Genomic DNA, 21,034 nt, shown 5'->3' with positions numbered 1-21,034 from the left:
AGCATTCAGAAAACTGATCGATTTGCAGCAGATAAAACAGTGACTTTATCAAAATTGCAACAAACAGCACAGTAAGTGACACATCGCTGGAATCGGGGTCTCTGCCTCTACATCATGCTGTTTTCAGACGCGGTCGCGAAAAATTGGTAACTGACTCTCTTTAAGGCTAAAATATTGCACCGTGCTATGGCTAAACCAGAATGTAGTCCTGTACACAGTGGGACTATTTGGTCGGAGAGGGGAGTTCATTATCACTGCTTCATTTCTCCTCGTCCACTATACAGTATGAGTCACTTTTATCTCATCTCTAATTAGAACCCATTAGTTTATTTAAAAAATTAAATGAATAAAAACAATGATCAGGGATTATTCATCTGATTCTATCATTTCTATGCGTTTGAAGGTTGAACATACTAATGATCTGTAGATTTCCCAGCAGAAGGCACTGGCGGCAATATCATCAGAGATTTATAGGATAATCTGAACTTCGGCCTGGGCTTCACAGGTATGTATATAGTGAAGACAATCTAAAAATGAGAAAGGCATATATTGCTGCAGATTTGCAAGGATCTATTCTCAGCTGAACGTCTCAGCAGGTTTGCCCTCATGATTGTCGAGTGGTGCTTAATGTGTGCCAATAGCACAAGCCGCTTGTTCAAGTAATTGTGTCGAGACACAGCTGCTGACTTATGGCGGGTCATTGGGTGAATCTCTTGGAAGTTTTGCTGCCCCCTGGAGTTTTGGGAATGGCTGCAATATGTATCATGGAAATACTTTGCTGGAGCAAATTGCGCTTAGGAGATTGGAATTGAAATAAATAAATCCCTTTCCTTCCATAGGAATATGCTCGTGCGCCGAACACAATCCAATCAGCCGCAGCTTCAAATAGCCGGAGCTGTAATCACGAACGGCACTCAAGGGCTGCTTAAATAAGATGCAATATTCCTGCTCGAAATGCCTGTGAGTGGCATAAATGCCAACGTCTACGGCATAAGCTACAAATGTGGCCGGAGAAAGCACAAAATATTTCAATGCCTCTGGGAGCGACGTAATAAAAGTACTCCACTTTTACGGAATATGTTTATAAAAAGATTATAAGGATGTTGTTCTTTCTAAATAATACATAACTTTACTAAAGATACATGTGTGAGTTCATGTGAGTGCTACTATTGATTGTTTTAATTAAGGGTGTCATTTCTTGGGATGGGAAACAGGACGAACACGGTTAACAGCGTTCCATCAGTTCTATCAATCATCTTATTGGAATTTGGTCATTAAAGTTGACCACACGCATTTGATGTGGGTAGATTGATGGTTGAAATGCGATTAAATGCACAGTCGGCAGGTGAACAATGGCCGTTACCGTCCATACGTGAGCAACGACCATGGCCACTAATAAATAATCTTTCAGAAGATGTTCTTTCTAAGAAATATTGTTGAATGGAAGATCTTTATTCCGACTATCAGGCAAAATATAAAACACGCCCAACTTCATTTCAAACATTAACGATTAGGGATCGGTCAGCAGAAAAGCTTGATCACTTACCAGGAAAACAATTGTTTCAACTGAGGTCTAATAAATATGGGCATCGGAAAGGGTTATTCCTAAACCAGCACATTTTCACCTACTCATTGGATATGGAAAAACTTGCTGATATCTAGAGGTCCAACTCCTGGGATTCTCAATAATCCTGAGAACAAGCCTTCTGAATCCTGAGCTCCTAGGTGGAGAAGAGGTGTGCAAGCTCTACCTACACTCCACTTACTTTCTATGGGACTGCAGAAAATAGCCAAGCTTTGCACTCCGATTTCTCTGGCAGCACCATCGACAATGACTGGAAAGGAGGCTGAGCATACATATTTATGCTCCATTATGCAGAGCCCAGTTGTCAGAGAATAGAGTCCTGTTGTCAGGATCACTGGAGGGGCCAGCAGTTGGATAGTACCTTATGAATAGGGGATAACTTGCTATTTTGGGAATGACCCGTATTTTGTGTTCTGTGTATGTACTGGGTTACCATATGTGGCTGCATATAGAATGGGTGCGGGTCTAAACTGTGTACTCTCCCAGGCTGATAGCAGTATTATCCCTAAATCATACAGTCTGAAAACGGTGTGTGCTCCTTTCCTAGAGTCTAAAGAGTGCTTCTCCTTGTGAAAAGTGACATGCCTGACATGCCAAGGTAAGGAGACTTATAGGCCATTCAATGTTCCTCTGGAAAATTAAATATGCAAATTGTTTCTTCGGGTAGGAATAGGACTTGAACTCTAGTGCCACCTATTGGAAATAGCAATCCTAAAAGTCAATATTGACCCTTTAACGAGCCTTGACACATGATTTAGGATAAAGGCCGATCAAGAATCTCAATATGCAGACATGTGTTTTGTGGTGTTGCCCATCCTAAGTGCATAGTACGAGTCCTGATTTGGATGTATGGAAGGCCTCAGAGAGGGATCTAAGTGGGAACGTTTCTCCTTATGGAGAGTGACATGCCAGGGTAAGACTTTTAGAATTTCTACTTCCAGTAGGTGGCACTAGAGTCTCCTTCCTCTGTGAAGAGTCACTTTGCATACTCCTTTCCTAGGTGACCGGCTTCTCTGAGACTGCGGAATAACTGATAACCTCAGCGAAGGACTTTACACTATAAGATTAAGAATCCCACCTTCTTGAGAATGATGGGTATTTTTAATATAAGATAAATTGCAAAGTTGCTTGTTTTTACAAGCAGTTTGCAATTTTACCTATTTAAGAACTTGAGCCATCCCCATTAATGATATATCTTGTTGCCAAGCAACTTTTCCCTTTTCCCGTCCACCACTAGGGCATACTGTAAGGTAAATTAGCAATTTAGTATTCATTTTTCTGTTCTATCCAAGATAAATTCGGCAGCGAGTGACACATTCCCCTTACTCTTCTTTACTTTGCATTACCCTAAAGCATGAGCATCCTTTTCAGCTCCATCGGTTAATGCCCCTCCAGACCTGCTGGCATTCTGAATACATTTTCAACAACCGTAAAGTCCTAAAAGTCATCGGCATCAACATAGCTTCAATACTAGTCATAATAATCCTCACTGTCCCCATATGGCGGGTCAAATACAAAGGAACCAAAATAAGAACACATCACTTTGAAAAAAAAAATGGAGCTTAGAGGCATTTGTTCAAAATGTGTCTATAAGCATCAGTTTTAGACTGCAAAACGGAAAAAAAAAGGTCACGGAAGGCCCACATCATAGAGTCTAGTGAGATTTGGATTTAGCAGAAAAAATAGCAAGTTTCGTTTTTGTAAGAATCCATTTCATATAACGATGAGGTGTGCTGACAAAATGTCAGGTACCCATCAAAAGTAAATACATGTAAAAAAAATAGAATAGATATTTCATCTTACCTCCTTCATTGTCCTTACTGTCAGTACACAATGTTTCCATGGCTACATCACATCCTGCTCCTCTCCAACCTGGCTGGCACATACAGTGCCATCCATTTTGGTCTAAAGTACATCTTCCGTTGCTGTTACAGAGTCCCGGGCAACCTTCTGCAATGACACAGAGATAAGGAGAAAATCAAGTGATCTGGGAAATCCATGAGGCTCCGGCGTCATTGAACAAAACATAAGACACTTACAGGCCTTCATCGACAGCATAAGCACTGCAAGAGCACATGAAGGGTGAGCGGAAGTGCACATAACATGGTGTCTTCAAATTGAGGAGGGCACCAGAAGTCTCTCTAGATCACACGGTCCTGACGACCAGATAACATGGCGTCTTTCTAATGTTTGCTTTCAAAGATTGATAATTATTTTTGGTTTCCAGAATTTGGATCATTATTTTGGCAGGACAAAGAACTTCAGTTTCCTGCTCCCAAAAAACTTGGTAAAGAACCATGGATTGACCACAATTAGACAAAAATTCCTGAAAAAATTGTTGGTTGAGAAGTTCAACAATATACAGGTGGTATTGAGCTTGAAATACATCGGTTCCTCCATTATCTGGTCTCAGGGTAGACGTGCCTTCATGTGAATTTACAGTGCTTCCATAACTGCAAAAAGTACCCACCAGGACAACTGGTGACAGTACTTTGTGCCGAGAGTACATTCCTTGTTCACATAAGAAGCAAAAGCCCAGAAATAAAGTGAAGCAGCTTAGCGACTAATCTAACAGACATCGGGGGAAATCAGGCTGCAAACAGAGGGGACAAAACTGGACAGGATTTTCAACGTAACGTAGGAGCTGTGCGATCTGGTTACTTAAGACGGACAAAATGAAATACCAGAAGGACCACGAGAAAAGACATTGATAAGACTCAACAAAAACACTGTAGTGACGTGCTTCAAGACACAGAGCAGAAAGTGAGGTTTTCTTTGTGAGCAGTCTCCCTAGGGCCTTTGCAGTGTTACCTTTATATCCTATCTTGTCTGCTTTTATGAGCAAGAAGGGAAAATTTATGAAACAAATTACAATATTTTAATAGATCTGAGTATTAAAAGGTTTCAAATGTCTTCAAGTCTGACAATACATATTAAAAATTAACATAATAAACAAAAGAAAAAATAAGCAACGTTCAATTGGCTTTACACTGAAGAAAATTGTAAGGATTATTTTATAAAGAACGGAAAAATGTAATTGCTGTTCATTCTTACTTTCTTTTAGAAAAACTTCTCTATGGGAACTTAATTAATGCAGTGTTTATATATAGCATCTGTGAGTATTGTTAAATTCAGCGTATGGATGGTTGGATATATAAGGATATAGCTAGTCCGATCGTTTTAATTTATGTTTGGAAAGTGGATTAAACTAAAATATGTGTCACGGCCACTAAGGCCCTGATTCAACAAGACTGGCATTTTGGCGTGGAGAAGGATGTGCCAAATTTGGTGCGTTTTTCATCTGTTGTACGCCACCACAAGGAACTGTACTCAGTCACTTTTGTGGTGTAAACTATGATAAATTTGCTTTTCGTGCCTGGTCACATCCTCTCCGACTATTCTCCGCCTCAGACAGGAGTAAAAACGTCAAAACTCGCCACATTTTTGTGCAACTGTTTGTTATATATCAGGATTTTGGCCAAAATTGTTTAATCATTCAGCCATTTTATGTTTCAGTATAAAAAATGTAAAAGGCAACTATTTTTTAAAGACAGCCTTAATAAATTTGTGGATGTGATCATTTAGAAAAAAAAGAGAGCTTAAAGATGGTCTGTAGACAAAAAAATTAACAAGAATGTAAAACAAATGTTGTACGGTTTACTGTTTTGTGACTGATTGGGTGACAAGGGGGTGTCAATTAAAGGGGTGTTCCTGGTTTTTCAAGAAAATCTGCAGCCACTCTATGTGACCGCAGACTTGGGAATCCTTTACACGGCGAACAGTGCACGCTGTGGGGATTGTCTGATGCTGATGGTGAGACTGAGAGGTCCTGTGACTTGTATTGAGCAAGACTAGTTGGAATGTGGCCGGCAGTATGACTAGTCCATCTCGCCACTGACATCGGAGAATCCCAACAGCGTGAGCTGCGCATGGTGTGAGGATTCATAAGTTGCAGACGTTGGTGAAAAACTTGGACAGTCTCTTCAAAGTGACTTTCTACCCTAGGATTGAAAAGTAACTATACATTTCTCATTTCTCCTATGTGCCGTCTTCCGTTTGCATATGGGCTCAGGTTTTAATTCCTGTCTTCCCGCTTCCAACATGGGTATGTGCCGTAGTAATTCTAAACCACACCTCCACTGGCTTTCCTATCCCAGAGCACAAAAAAGGCAAGGTTTAGACTTACCACTGCACTGTTCAGGCCAATACCATAGCCATAAATGCCAATCTGAGCAGAGGAAGGCAAATAGGGGCATCAGGTATGGTGACGAGAATTGTTAAATGTGTACTCACTTTTCCATCCTGTGGTGGAGGGTCGGTTTTCACCCCATCAATAATATTTCTGACATCTAAATGATACTCCCCCCATAAGATATCCCTATATACTAATGGTACATAAGGAAAGTAATTGGCTTCACGGAGACAAACACTTTAGCGTAGCAATACCAGAAAAAAGTAAGGAATTGCAAGCCGGTAGCCAAAAGCACAGCTTTGTGAGGTTCCATGTGCTGTCACCGAGGTTAAGAAGTCTTGGAATAGCTAAAGACTTCATCTGCTAGATTAACTATAAGGATGTGGCCTGAATAATGAGGATAAGGGGCGGTTAATAAGCAGCATTCGATGAAGGGGAGTTAGAAATGAGGGGACTACGAATGAAAAATTGTTTAAAGAATTTCAAATACGTTTTTGAATGTGGATATACCTACATATGACCTGGAGTCTGAGAATGGTATTGGGTCACTGTGCTATGGGTGTAACAACAGTATACACAGCTAATGCCATGACAAATAACAACATGGAAGAAATAACAGGCTAAATGGAGAAAACAAGAAAGAAAATAATAGACTGCTGACAATACTTCATTTATTACATGCATCGACATATATGGCTCAGGTTTGCATTGCAAGATTAGTGTGAATGAGCGTTCCTAGAAATGTTCATATCACAATAATCGTGCAGTCTACACAGGATCACGATCACCTGACGAAACAACAGAATGCTCGTTTGTCGGGTGGAAATATTTTTTGTGCTGCACAAAAGATTCTTGTTCTCGCCATCGAATCGCCCTAGGTAACCATGACTTGTGCTGCCTAGAATAAAGGAGGAATCTGGACAATCTATTTCAGATCGTTTGGTGCCATCAGTAGTTCCATCTGTCTGTATGAATAGGCAATTGTAGTGCGGCACATCGACTATTCTAAATGGAGCATTAGTCTATGTTCCCATCTCTATTGGACCCTCCATCAAAGATTCCATCACGTTTACTGGATAAAAATAACATAGCATGTTGCACTATTTTTACAAGTAAAATTATGGAAGCAATGACAAAAACTTGATGAACGCCATTATAGCCAATGGGGGCTGTAATGTGATGGACCCAGCACTGACTTTATTTACATTGCTCTGTCCTGATGGCGTTGTAGAACAATGGAATTAATGAACGCAAAAGCGAACAAAGCCTGAAAAAACTGATCAGAAAATAATAATTACACTAACAATACACACTAACTAAACAATAATCTAATAAGCAATCGGTCTGGACTCATTATTTGAGTAGCAGGTTACACAGAGGAAACAATAAGGTAACGCTGTCTACTGGAACTAATAGTACAAGGCTCAAACTCCATGTGATGTGTCAGAACAGAAGACATACTATAGAAGGGCTGTATAATTATGTCTCCACAATAGTGTCAATAATTATCATGAGAATACAACATTACGTCTCTCTATGTTTGATTTCACCTCATTATAATCTATTAGTTCCCTGATTCATATCGTGTAATGAACAAGTTTTCATTCTCTGTTTGCTATAATAAATCATAACTCATTGGGATGCATCGGTTTTTTCTTAGAACTACAGGTGGATGTCCTGCATTACCTCAACTCAAATGTGTCTATCTATCTATCTATCATATATCTATCTATCTATCTATCCATCTATCTATCATATACTGTATCTATCTATCTATCTAATATCTATCTATCATATAATGTATCTATCTATCTATCTATCTATCCATCTATCTATCATATACTGTATCTATCTATCTATTATCTATCTATCATATACTGTATCTATCTATCTATTATCTATCTATCATATACTGTATCTATTATCTATCTATCATATACTGTATCTATCTATTATCTATGTATCTATCTATCTATCATATACTGTATCTCTCTATCTATCTATCATATACTGTATCTCTTTATCTATCTATCTATCATATACTGTATCTCTCTATCTATCTATCTATCTATCTATCATATACTGTATCTATTATCTATCTATCATATACTGTATCTATCTATCTATTATCTATCTATCATATACTGTATCTATCTATCTATCATGTATCTATCATATACTGTATCTATCTATCTATCTATCTATTATCTATCTATCATATACTGTATCTATCTATCTATCTATCTCTCTATCTATCTATATATCTATCATATACTGTATCTATCTATTATCTATCTATCATATACTGTATCTATCTATTATCTATCTATCTATCTATTATCTATCTATCATATACTGTATCTATCTATCTATTATCTATCTATCATATACTGTATCTATCTATCTATCTATCTATCATATACTGTATCTCTCTATCTATATATCTAGCTATCATATACTGTATCTATCTATCTATCTATTATCTATCTATCATATAATGTATCTATCTATCTATTATCTATCATATACTGTATCTATCTATCTATCTATCTATCTATCATATACTGTATCTATCTATCTATCTATCTATCATCTATCTATCATATACTGTATCTATCTATCTATCTATCTATCATCTATCTATCCATTCATTCATCTATCAAAACAATCCTCCAATATACTGCATGTACAAAAATGAAGGCAGCATTCCCAAAATAGAAAATTAGAAAAATGTAATAGCTCATAGTGACAACAACATCACCAAAACATTACAGTCACTATGGGCTATTACATTTTTCTAATTTTCTATTTTGGGAATGCTGCCTTCATTTTTGTTTGTTTGTCTGTCTGTCTGTCTGTCTATCTATCTATCTTGTATCTATTTCAGTCTATCTACAGTATTTACTGTATCTATCTATATACAATATGTAATATATACAGTGTCTATCTACAGTAGCAATATGTCTACATTATCTATCTATCTATCTATCTATCTATCTATCTATCTATCTATCTATCATCTATCTATCTATATTATCTATCTATATTATCTTATCTATCTATTATATATCTATATTATATTATCTATCTATCATCTATCTATCTCTTTATCTCTAGTGTATCTACCACACATAGTTGTTATTAAATGGTTAACATCTAAGACCTCCACTTGATTAAATTTTACTAACAATCAGAAACCGGGCCATCCAGTTATTAACAAGGATATTATGTCTCCCTGACTCCAGCCTAATTATTAGCAGCGTTATCTTTGTAAATTGGAGGGCATATTTTGCTTAGCAAGCAGAATTTAAGGCAAGGTACTTTATAAAGCGGAATGTGCCCGTTGCTTTTTATTTCTTCCTTAAAATGTGGTTCCTAATTGACTTTTATCCTTGCATAACTTGATACAAAATGTTCTAATGGCTCCGCTTCCTCCTTATAATTAGGACTTTCAGAGACGAGAGGGCCGCTGTCTCAGTTAACCTGTTCAGTGGGGGACGTAACATTTGTTGTAGGTCAATGTGACATTAATGGGGAAATTATAGCGCTGACATTTTTAAAGGTGTATTAGTAATACGTTAGATCGTGAAAGTGCTCGCCCATGAAACACAAGTTTTGGCACAGACATCTTAGCCTGCATAATATCTAGATATTGGACTGTACAGAAATATGCAGCGACAAAAGACACAATGGCAACTTCTGGGGAACATGCACACACGGGTGACACTGAAATTGGGGAACGAGCGATGCAGAGTGTAGAGCAACATTTCAACAGCTCCAAAATCTTCTCTCATGGCGGCCATCTTTAATAAATACGACAAATGCCATTTGTAGACTGTCAAATAATAAAACTGCATCAGCTTCCATTAGAATTGCAGAATAAGAATTGGATGGAGATTGGCTAAGCTGTGTCATTATTAGAGCAAGATTTCATTCTTGACATTTTTAGCCTTTTTTTCAGGTTTTCTCCTTTGACTCAACCCATCAATGGGTTTTTCTTTTTTCTTTGCTCTTAATGGTTAAAGATGGCTGCCTTCAACTTGCAGTGCAATTTGCCAACGTGACTTTGGTAGCATTGCTTACGTTTTGTAAAACGTATAAATAAGAATTACTGATATTCAGAACCAAAAGAAGAGCATGGAAGAACTGGTGTAACACTGATGGGCGAGCACCTTCATTTTACATTATCACAGCGTAAATTCCAGAATACTAAATATTTTACTCTGAATTTATTTCTTTGAGTTCCAAACCATTCAGAAATAATTAGTTTTTTTAGCTCATAATTAGTGATGAGCGAATATACTCGTTACTCGAGATTTCTTGAGCATGCTCGGGGGTCCTCCGAGTATTTTTTAGTGCTCGGATATTTAGTTTTTCTTGCCGCAGCTGAATGATTTACATCTGTTAGCCAGCATAAGTACATGTGGGGATTCCCTAGCAACCAGGCAACCCCCACATGTAATTATGCTGGCTAACAGATGTAAATCATTCAGCTGCGGCAAGAAAAACTAAATCTCCGAGCACTAAAAAATACTCGGAGGTCCCCCGAGTATGCTCGAGAAATCTCGAGTAACGAGTATATTCGCTCATCACTACTTTTTATTACTATTATACTACTGTATGTCCATCCTTGCTGGTTACACTACAATATTTTAGTTTTTCCATAAAGTGTTTTATACTAATGTTACAGCTATAGTTTTTGTTACCTGCCAAACTGTTCTTAGAAAATGCATCTGCTGATAAACAGTAACAGAACAAGTCTATAAAGTCATGAAAGTCACCAAAATTAGGCACTAAACATAGTTTTGAAAAGTGTAATTAACCCGGATGAAAAGTGTCCGTCTCAAATTGTATTTTTTTTAAATGACAATGATGGGGCAGATTTCTGAAAACTGTCTACTAGAAAAAAGAACAATAGCAACCAATCACAGCACAGTTTTTTTAAAATCCAGAGTCGAATACAATATGAAAGCTGCGTAGTAATTGATTGCTGCGGGCAATAATCATTGCTTTGATAGACATGACTGTCATATTAAGCCCCCGCATAAAAAGTGACCATTGTGGGGAAAAAAAAATTGTGGGTGACAATAGTCTTTTAAGTCAGTAAAATATAATCACAAATATAATCTACAAGCACACCCAAAATACTCGGAGATCACCCGAGCATGCTCGAAAAACTCAGTAACAGTTTTAGGATCTTTGCATCCTGTGTAATGCTTTATATTTGGCATGTATGCTAGGAAAAAGAGTTGGGGTATTAAAGGGAACCTGTCACCAGAAAAAAACACTATTAACCTGCAGATATGGGGTTAATCTGCAGATTAATAGCGTTATTATCCTGCCCAACGCCTGCACACTGAACACTGTGGGCAGAATATTAATTTTATTCCCCCAGCAGTATTTGCGTTTCAATCACGGGGGCGGCGCCGGTTCAGTCATTGCTCTGAGAAAACAGAGCAGAGATAGTAAACACTCCCCGGCCCGGACTGACAGACGGCCCCAATGCAGAGCCAGTGTCATTCGGGGTCGGTGGTGCGGTTACAGTGCCGCTCTGTAAACTCAAAGTGATGACTGAACCGGTGGCGCCCCTGTGACTGAAACTCAAACGCTCACAGGGGAATAAGAGCCAAACGCTGCGGGGAGAAAATGAATAAGTGCAGGAGCTGGGTAGGATAATAATGCTATTAACATGCAGATTAACCCCATATCTGCAGGTTAATAACATTTTTTCTGGTGAGAGGTTCCCTTTAAAAGGGTTTCAGTTAAGAAAAGCAAGACACAAATGTGCCCTTTTTGCCTCCGTCAGGTCGGTTTACCTTTTTAGTACCTGAATAGGAAAGTGCAGCAGATTATGTTTTCCTCTACTGCTGGCTGCTACAAAATAAGAACAGTGTGGAATATATTTTTACAATGTCAGTTACAGTAAGGGACAAAAATGCCACATTGCCTAACCATTGGCGTTTGTTGGGACATCATTCTAATATATAAAAAAAACAGAATACTGAAACCCAGTGCGCATAGCCGAAAAAATGTATAAATTGTACGCATGTCTATATTTTGGAAACGTCTGTCTTTGACTCCTGTTTGGAAAAACCAGAGTCATCTACTGTAAGTCTTTCCACGCGGACCGGTTTACTGTTCCTGGCAAGGCCTGAGTATGGACCATAATGTCTGGTGTCCCAAATACAATTCAGCTCCCTCATATATACTGTACCTTATATCAGGATTATGGAACATACATTAAAGAGTAATTAAACTTTTCTTTACTTTTCTTAGTTATCCTCCAGGCATTTTAAAGTTATGAATTTTTGTGATATACAGTACAGACCAAAAGTTTGGACACACCTTCTCATTTTAAGATTTTTCTGTATTTTCATGACTATGAAAATTGTACATTCACACTGAAGGCATCAAAACTATGAATTAACACATGCAGAGTGATATACTTAAAAAAAAGGGTGAAACAACTTAAATTATGTCTTATATTCTATGTTCTTCAAAGTAGCCACCTTTTGCTTTGATGACTGCTTTGCACACTGTTGGCATTCTCTTGATAAGCTTCAAGAGGTAGTCACCGGGAATGGTTTTCAGTTCACAGGTGTGCCCTGTCAGGTTTAATAAGTGGGATTTCTTGCCTTATAAATGGTGTTGAGACCATCAGTTGTGTTGTGTAGAAGTCTGGTGGATACACAGCTGATAGTCCTACTGAATAGACTGTTAGAATTTGTATTATGGCATGAAAAAAGCAGATAAGTAAAGAAAAATGAGTGTCCATCATTACTTTAAGAAATGAAGGTCAGTCAGTCCGAAAAATTGGGAAAACTTTGAAAGTGTCCCCAAGTGCAGTGGCAAAAACCATCAAGCGCAGCACAACAAAGAAACTGGCTCACATGAGGACCGCCCCAGGAAAGAAAGACTACAAGTCACCTCTGCTTCTGAGGATAAGTTTATCCAAGTCACCAGCCTCAGAAATCGCAGGTTAACAGTAGCTCAGATTAGAGACCAGGCCAATGCCACACAGAGTTCTAGCAGCAGACACATCTCTACAACAACTGTTAAGAGGAGACTTTGTGCAGCAGGCCTTCATGGTAATATAAAGCTGCTAGGAAACCACTGCTAAGGACAGGAAACAAGCAGAAGAGACTTGTTTGGGCTAAAGAACACAAGGAATGGACATTAGACCAGTGGAAATCTGTGCTCTGGTCTCATGAGTCCAAATTTGAGATCTTTGGTTCCAACGACCGTGTCTTCGTGCGACGCAGAAAAGGTGAACGGGAGGACTATACATGCCTGGATCCCACCGTGAAGCATGGAGGAGGAGGTGTGATGGTGTGGGGGTGCTTTGCTGCTGACACTGTTGGGGATTTATTCAAAATTGAAGGCATACTGAACCAGCATGGCTACCACAGCATCTTACAGTGCTATTCCATCCGGTTTGCGTTTAGTTGGACCATCATTTATGTTTCAACTGGACAATGACCCCAAACACACCTCCAGGCTGTGTAAGGGCTATTTGACCAAGAAGGAGAGTGATGGGGTGCTACGCCAGATGACCTGGCCTCCAGTCACCAGACCTGAACCCAATCGAGATGGTTTTGGGTGAGCTGTACCGCAGAGTGAAGGCAAAAGGGCCAACAAGTGCTAAGCATCTCTGGGAACTCCATCAAGATTGTTGGAAGACCCTTCCCGGTGACTACCTCTTGAAGATCATCAAGAGAATGCCAAGAGTGTGCAAAGCAGTCATCAAAGCAAAAGGTGGCTACTTTGAAGAACCTAGAATATAAGCCATAATTTCAGTTGTTTCACACTTTTTTGTTAAGTATATAATTCCACATGTGTTAATTCACAGTTTTGATGCCTTCAGTGTGAATGTACAATTTCCATAGTCATGAAAATACAGAAAAATCTTTAAATGAGAAGGTGTGTCCAAACTTTTGGTCTGTACTGTACTTTATTACATTATTTGGCTTCCTTTTCTTTCAAGCACTACTCTGTAGTACTGTTTCAGTGCCAAGTTCATGCTCCCTTAGAAACTGCTTTCAACTGCTGCTAGTCAATAACTAAATGTTAAAGGGACACTGTCACCTGAATTTGGAGGGAACAATCTTCAGCCATGGAGGCGGGGTTTTTGGGTTTTTGATTCACCCTTTCCTTACCCGCTGGCTGCATGCTGGCTGCAATATTGGATTGAAGTTCATTCTCTGTCCCCCGTAGTACATGCCTGCATAAGGCAATCTTGCCTTGCACAGGCGTGTACTATGGAGGACAGAGAATGAACTTCAATCCAATATTGCAGCCAGCATGCAGCCAGCGGGTAAGGAAAGGGTGAATCAAAAACTCCAAAACCCCGCCTCCATGGCTGAAGATTGTTCCCTCCAAATTCAGGTGACAGTGTCCCTTTAATTCAAAACTGTATACGAACCACCACCACACTCAGATTGGGAGATTTCCATACACCGACTGTTTTATTGAGCAGCAGTTGCAGGTAGTTTCTAAAGGAGCAGGAACTGAACACTGAAACAGTACTGCATCATCCTTCTTGGGACTGAAGGAAGTAATATAAGCTAACAAAGGAAAGTACAATGGATATCTATATATACAAATAAATCTTTATAGATATATTTGCGTGTATATAATAATAATAATAATAATAATAATAATCTTTATTTTTTATGTAGCGCTAACATATTCTGCAGCGCTTTACAGTTTGCACACATTATCTATCTATCTATATAAAATTTATTATTATAGCAACATTTATTCCTTGGAGCTTTATAAGTGCTTTATGTGGTGTATATATATTGCTTTGCAATGTCTGGAGGATAATTCAATAGAAAACAGGGGTTCTTTTAGGCATGAGGTTAATATTTCATTGGGATGTATGGGGAAATATTTAAGAAGAAACTAAGCCTGACATTTCACTAACATGTAGTTAAATAAAAAGTGAAGCAAAAATAATTATCTACTAGTAAGGAAAACACACAGTAAGGTGCTAGAAAACACTACTTTCAGTACTTTTATTGCATTAGGTGGAAATTAAATTGGCTATGTTAAAGAAATGAAGGCCATGTTGTAAATGGTAGAAATAACCTTCAATATGAAAGGGCTATGGCAATAGAAATTAAAAAAAGAGTAAATAAAATTGCACATAATATCTACATTTTAAATTATGAATATAACATGTGTTAATTTTAATGTATATATATTTATGTGCAGTGTAATATGAATTGTATATACTGTAAATTTACTTTTTTATTCATGTTACTGGGAAATTATATTCTACATTCAATTTTAAATAATTAAAAAAAGCGAATTAATGCCATATTACCATATTATTAGTTGATTTTAAGGGGCAAATATTTCATGAAAGTGGAATATACATTTATACAAATTGCAGGTTTTTCTAAAGTGAAAACATTTCATATAATAACTGTGCAGTAAACACATTGTGTACAATATATGACTAATTCACATTTACAAAATTTTCACAGATTCATCTCGTTCTCCGCAAAAATGAAAATGACGTATACGTCAGGCAGTCAGGTATACCCTAAAGCGGTGGAACAATTTTAATTGCTTAGTATAAGCAGTTGTGGGGTGAAAAAATTGACACAAAATAAAATTGCAGTTGTTTGTATCCCTTCTAGTGCCAGCAGAATGGTTGCATTTTATTATTTTTTTAACTAAAATTAACACAAAGAAGAACCAAAACTATGTAAAACAATAAAAAAATAATTAGCAAATGCTATACATGTAGTAATGCACACATACAAACGGCATTGGTCAATTGAGGAGAGGAGGGTGGGAGTCATGATATTTAGCTGAGTGTATGACATATAGAAATTGGGGTACATATTATTGTATATATACTCCAATTTGTTAAGGTTAAACAAGCAGAAAGAATACAGTACCTTTAACTATTTTATCCAAATAGTGAGCTTGTAAAGTTGAGAAAGGGAGAAGAACAAGACAGACATTTCAGGACATTAACTGTTAGCAAAGGCATGCAGAAATAAAGATCATTAGAGGCTAGGGAAGGAAAATTACGGTTAGGTCAGAATCATTGGTTAAGATTTCCAGACCAACTAAATAAACCTGATAATTCCATGTATCCACCCTTGATTCACTCCTAGTGACATTTATGTCTGAGCCCCGGGTTTACCATTCAGGCATGTGGCTTGAATATAACATTTGCCAATGATAATTTCATATGGAAGATATGGCACAAATGCATATGAAAAATAAATTGCTATAGTTATCTACATTCTTTACCTAATCCTTGATTAATATTGATAATTACATATATAAAGTATAGTTTATATACACTTAACAAACTAACGGGGTTACTATAACTGACCTGGCAAATGCATCCTCTCTATGCTGGTAACATGTTAATGATTAGTGCTTAAGGTTTAATACTAGGTAGACCATTGGCGGACACGAGCAGAAAACAGCCCCCGTACATGAACGATACATGTGTCCTTTCCAGTCCAAGAGCTCATCATCATGCACAATTCTACCTGCTTGGAAGTGGAAAAGGGACCTCTAACCTATTGGGCCACCGTGTGAATGCACAGGTTGCACCAATGACATGTCCGTCCTTGATGTGGACCCTCCTCTATTAGTCTGATACACACAGAATCCATACAATTCTTCACTCTGGAGCCATGGGAACTCTGTTCACTGTCTTATGGAGTCTCGGGAAGACATTGTATTAGAGGTAAAGTACTGTCATTATACGGTATGTAATATAATGGATTCCACATACTTCATACGCTCACCTAAAATTGCACAGAAAAGTGAAATTTTAGGAGGGGGTCAGTTTTCTGAAGGATCATACCCAGTATACATATAAATGGTGGAGCTGATCTTTCACTCCAAAACATATTTCCCAACAGCCCCAATTTTGCAGGAACAATCCTGTGATTAGCCACACCTAAAAGTAGGCACTGGAAAGAGGGCAGACTTAATTGTTATGGGGTGTTATATATATATATATGTATATATATATATATACATATATATATATATACAGATTATCCATAATACATGGATAAAGGGAGGTTTTATCAACGAGGTGGTTTATTTTTTGAGGTTTCACTGTATGGAACTATATTCAGGAACATTTAGATATAAAGGATAGACTTCTACGGGTGGTATTTTATGGCTCTATACAAATCAGCGCTTATACACAAATATATTACTTCAGAGAACGTCGTGAAAAAGGGTTTACGCTTCAACTACAGTGATGTTGTAGTAACAACTATGGGCCTATATAACAGAACCAATTGAAGACAGCGCTCTTTAGGTAGCATCATATATAAGTTCTGTATTCCTCCATATAATAATGGCAACATTTCGAACTGTATTGTACATTTCAGCCTGTATGGTATGTTTCAACCTTTAGGGTACATTTCAACCTGTATGGTACGTTTCGACTTGGATGGTACATTATGACCTGTATGGTACGTTTCGACCTTGATGGTACGTTTCAACCTACATGGTACGTTTCGACCGGTATGGTTGAAAAAGACCATACAAGTCGAAACTGCTGTTCTTATATGGAGGAATAAAGAACTTATATATGAAACTTCTTAAGGAGGGCTGTCTTGAATTGGTTCTGTGGATTTCACATTGAGTGTATCCAACAGGTGTTCTTGACTATGATGCTCCCTTATGCCTAATGTGCACTGCAGAAAAGCTTAACCCATATGTCTATAAGTCCTCTACAAAAAATGACTTTGCGCATATACTGTATCTTGTAAATAGACACAATATTCAACTTAAAGACATTCATGCAAGAAAATATATTAACATAACTTCCTTTTTGGGAAAGAATATTAATTTCAAAGAAATTATGTAATGGAGCATCTTTGGGCAATATAGAATACATATCTGGCAGTACAACCTTAGACTGGTTCAACTGGTGAAACTATTTATGCTGATATTTGGAAGGGGAAGGGGATGTTTTCCTGGACCAAAGCAATGAGTTACTAGATATATAAAGAACCCTAAGATAAAATGTCCAAATATCTACATAGGATACCACTTTCATATAAATAAGTTTCCTAATCCCCAGAAATCACCTTTGGGTAGATGTATATTTTTTATCATTCTCTATTTCACTGATTGCTGCTTTTGTCCCATGTAATAACAAGCATAATCACAGCTGGAAAAATGCAAACTGATTTTACTAGATATTTCAAGTCAGGCCTCTTACCAGTGAAAATTATAGAATAGGGAGTGTGGAGAGGCTTAAAAGCTCTCCGATGCAAGCCTGCCTATAGCAGAACAAGCATTCCAATTTACAAGCCCCGAGTATTGAGTCTGATCAGAAGAAACTGGCATTTTAGGGAGGAATAATTCTCCTGCATGCTTGCACAACACAGCAATTCTTTAGCACAGACACGGGCAATTATGTAAAACACACAGCAAAGTTATGTATAGTAGTTTTCTAATATGGAAGTGGATGCTCTAGAGACATCATTGAGGCCATCCTTGTTGTCTCATTTAGGTGCAAGAAAATCACATCGAAATTGTATCTATTAAAGTAAAGGTCAACAAGTCGTGGGATGATTTCACACAGTTTATTGGAAATCAAAACCAGCTGTGAAAATTTAGAAAAGATGGCAAGAGGTGTTTTCTGTTATGTATTGTGATTATATGTGCTTTCCCTATAAAATGCTAACTTTCTTGTTAAACACAGGGGCACACATACCATCATATGGAGAAACCATGCTACTGCTATGTGGCCATTGGAGAGAAGAGGCCCAGCCCTGTTCGGTCTCATTGTTATGTACCATGCAAGCAGGGGCGGATTATAAGAGGGTCAATCTGGGCGGTAGCCCAGGGCCCAGTGGTGTGGGGGGGCCCTGGGCTACCGCACACAGATTGCCCGCTGGCCGCCGCCATCATCAGGGCACTCGCAGCAAGTCTCATCATCATATGACAGTGACTCAGCACAGTGCACACAGTGAGTCACTGTCTCACTGACACAGTGCAGTGGCACCCCCGGCCGTGACCCACCCACCCAGCCGCCCGCCTGCTGCCCCTGTCAGAAGACTGGTTTGTTTGTATGTGTTGCCGCCGCCGCCGGCGCGAGTGCCGGGCCCGTGCGGCCGGCCGCCGTGCCCCTGCCGTGCCGTCACTCTCGATCACTGAGGACACTGCCCATGCCGTGCCGGGAGCCCCCCCGGACCCGGTGGGCAGAGAGAGGGGGCCCGCATCGGGCCCCGTCTCATCTGCTCACCGGGCCCCTAGCGGCGCTGCCTGCGTCGGTTAGTTTCCTATTGCCGTGCGGGCGCGCCCGCACGGCAATAGTTAACGTCGGCCGCAGGCGCAGCGCACACGTCGCCGGCGTCTGACGTCATTGTCAGTCGCCGGCGAGTGCGCGCTGCTGGAGGGGAGGGAGCTCACCGCCTGGATCGTTGGTAAGGTGAGGACTGGAGAATTTTTTTTTTTTTAATAATCTGAGTGGAGATATAATAAATATAACGGTGGAGAAGTCGGGAGTGGGGGTGATGGGGGTGTGTGATTGGGGGTGTGTGATTGGGGGGGGTGGCAGGTGCAGAATGCTGGGAGCAGGAGGACACAGTCTGGGACTGGGGCAGTCTGATATCTGGACACACTGGGTCTGGGGGGGGCAATGATGCTGGAGGAGGAGGGGACACAGTCGGGACTGGGGGGGCCTCAAATGATTGCTATTTCTGGACACTGGGGCCTGGTGGGGGCAATGCAGGAGACACTGGGGGGGGGAGGGAATGCTGGAGGACACAGTCTGGGGACTGGCTGAGCTGTGGGCAGATGATTGCTGGACATACTGGTCACGGTGCAATGATGCTGGAGGAGGAGGACACAGTCGGGACTGGGGCCTGGGGCCTCAAATGATTGCATTGCTATTGCTGGACACACTGGGGGGGGCAATGCAGGAGACACTGGGGGGGAAATGCTGAAGGACACAGTCTGGGGACTGGCTGGGCAGATGATTGCTGGACATACTGGTGCAATGATGCTGGAGGAGGAGGACACAGTCGGGACTGGGGGCCTCAAATCATTGCATTGCTATTGCTGGACACTGGGGGGGGGGTGCAATGCAGGAGACACTGGGGGGGAAATGCTGGAGGACACAGTCTGGGGACTGGCTGGGCAGATGATTGCTGGACATACTGGGGCAATGCTGGAGGAGGACACAGTCTGGGGCAGATGATTGCTGGAGACACTGACTGGGGCAATGCTGGAGCCTGAGGACACAGTCTGGCTGGGGCAGATGATTGCTGGACATACTGGGGCATATTGCTGGACAGGACACACTGGGGGCAATGCTGGACATACTGGGGCAGATTGCTGGATACACTGTGTGGAGGTAATATGCTGGACACACTGGGGGTAATATGCTGGCCACACTGGGGCAGATTGTTGAACATACTGTCATGGGACAGGATGGAGACAGATGGGGCAGGATGGGTAAATCATATGGGGCAGGATGGATACTCATGAGTGCAGGATGCGAGAATATATTGCAGGAGCCAGGAATGAGATACACGGGGGCTAGGATGGGGAATATTATTTCCTTAGGGGCTAATTAAGGGATATTATTACTGCAGTGATGTATTTATTTTATTTTTTGCGTATACTTTTTTTAAATGGGGGGGCGGTCCTGTTACTGTGCAGAGTGACACTATATTGCCTTTTTTTCTTCATGTGGTGTAATGTTGAAATTGTGAAAATTTAAGTAATGTGTTCTGCAAGCGGAGCTCGAGATAACTGTGTTATTTCCTGCAGAAACAACAAACAAGCCCTGGCTGGAATAAATGATGGCAGTCTGTGCTTCATGACAGATGAAGGACTTCACCGCTAGAGACGTCACTGGTGAGTCAGTGTTATCTATACACTGACACTATACACTGTAAACCAGGGGTGTCAAACTGCATTCGTCGAGGGCCTCAGCTCAGACCGTGCGTGTTTTCAAGATTTCCTTTGCGTTACACAAGGCGCTGGGATCATTCTGTGCAGGTGATTAAATTATCACCTGTGCAATACAAGGAAATCCTGAAAACATGACCTGTTTGCGGCCCTCGAGGAATGCAGTTTGACACCCCTGCTGTAAACCATATACAGAGCTCCTGTGTATAATGTCGCCAGTGATCGCTGTATAACCTCTACACAGACACTGCATACCAATTACAGATCTCCTGTGAATACTGGCAGTTATGGTGACAGTATTTTGTTTTTTTATTTATTTATTACTGTCAGGATTG

The 21,034-nt window shown here is 39.8% G+C and overlaps 1 protein-coding gene across 3 annotated transcripts in view; it reads right to left on the bottom strand.

The window, feature by feature from the left end:
- The window catches only part of TENM3 (teneurin transmembrane protein 3), a 736,855-nt gene that overhangs the window by 232,516 nt on the left and 483,305 nt on the right, over window positions 1-21,034 (bottom strand). For 2 of the 3 annotated variants that reach the window (XM_069744268.1, XM_069744269.1), the window contains exons 13-14: window positions 15,689-15,715; window positions 3,389-3,535 (exon numbers count right to left, since the gene is read on the bottom strand). In XM_069744268.1, the coding sequence (XP_069600369.1) occupies window positions 3,389-3,535; window positions 15,689-15,715 (174 nt within the window). The remainder of the gene's footprint in view (window positions 1-3,388; window positions 3,536-15,688; window positions 15,716-21,034) is intronic. The other variant, XM_069744270.1, reaches the window with a different exon arrangement.

Source organism: Ranitomeya imitator, chromosome 1, assembly GCF_032444005.1.
Source record: "Ranitomeya imitator isolate aRanImi1 chromosome 1, aRanImi1.pri, whole genome shotgun sequence".
In the NCBI taxonomy this organism is placed as follows: Eukaryota; Metazoa; Chordata; class Amphibia; order Anura; family Dendrobatidae; genus Ranitomeya; species Ranitomeya imitator.
This window is presented reverse-complemented; position numbering and strand designations above follow the sequence as displayed.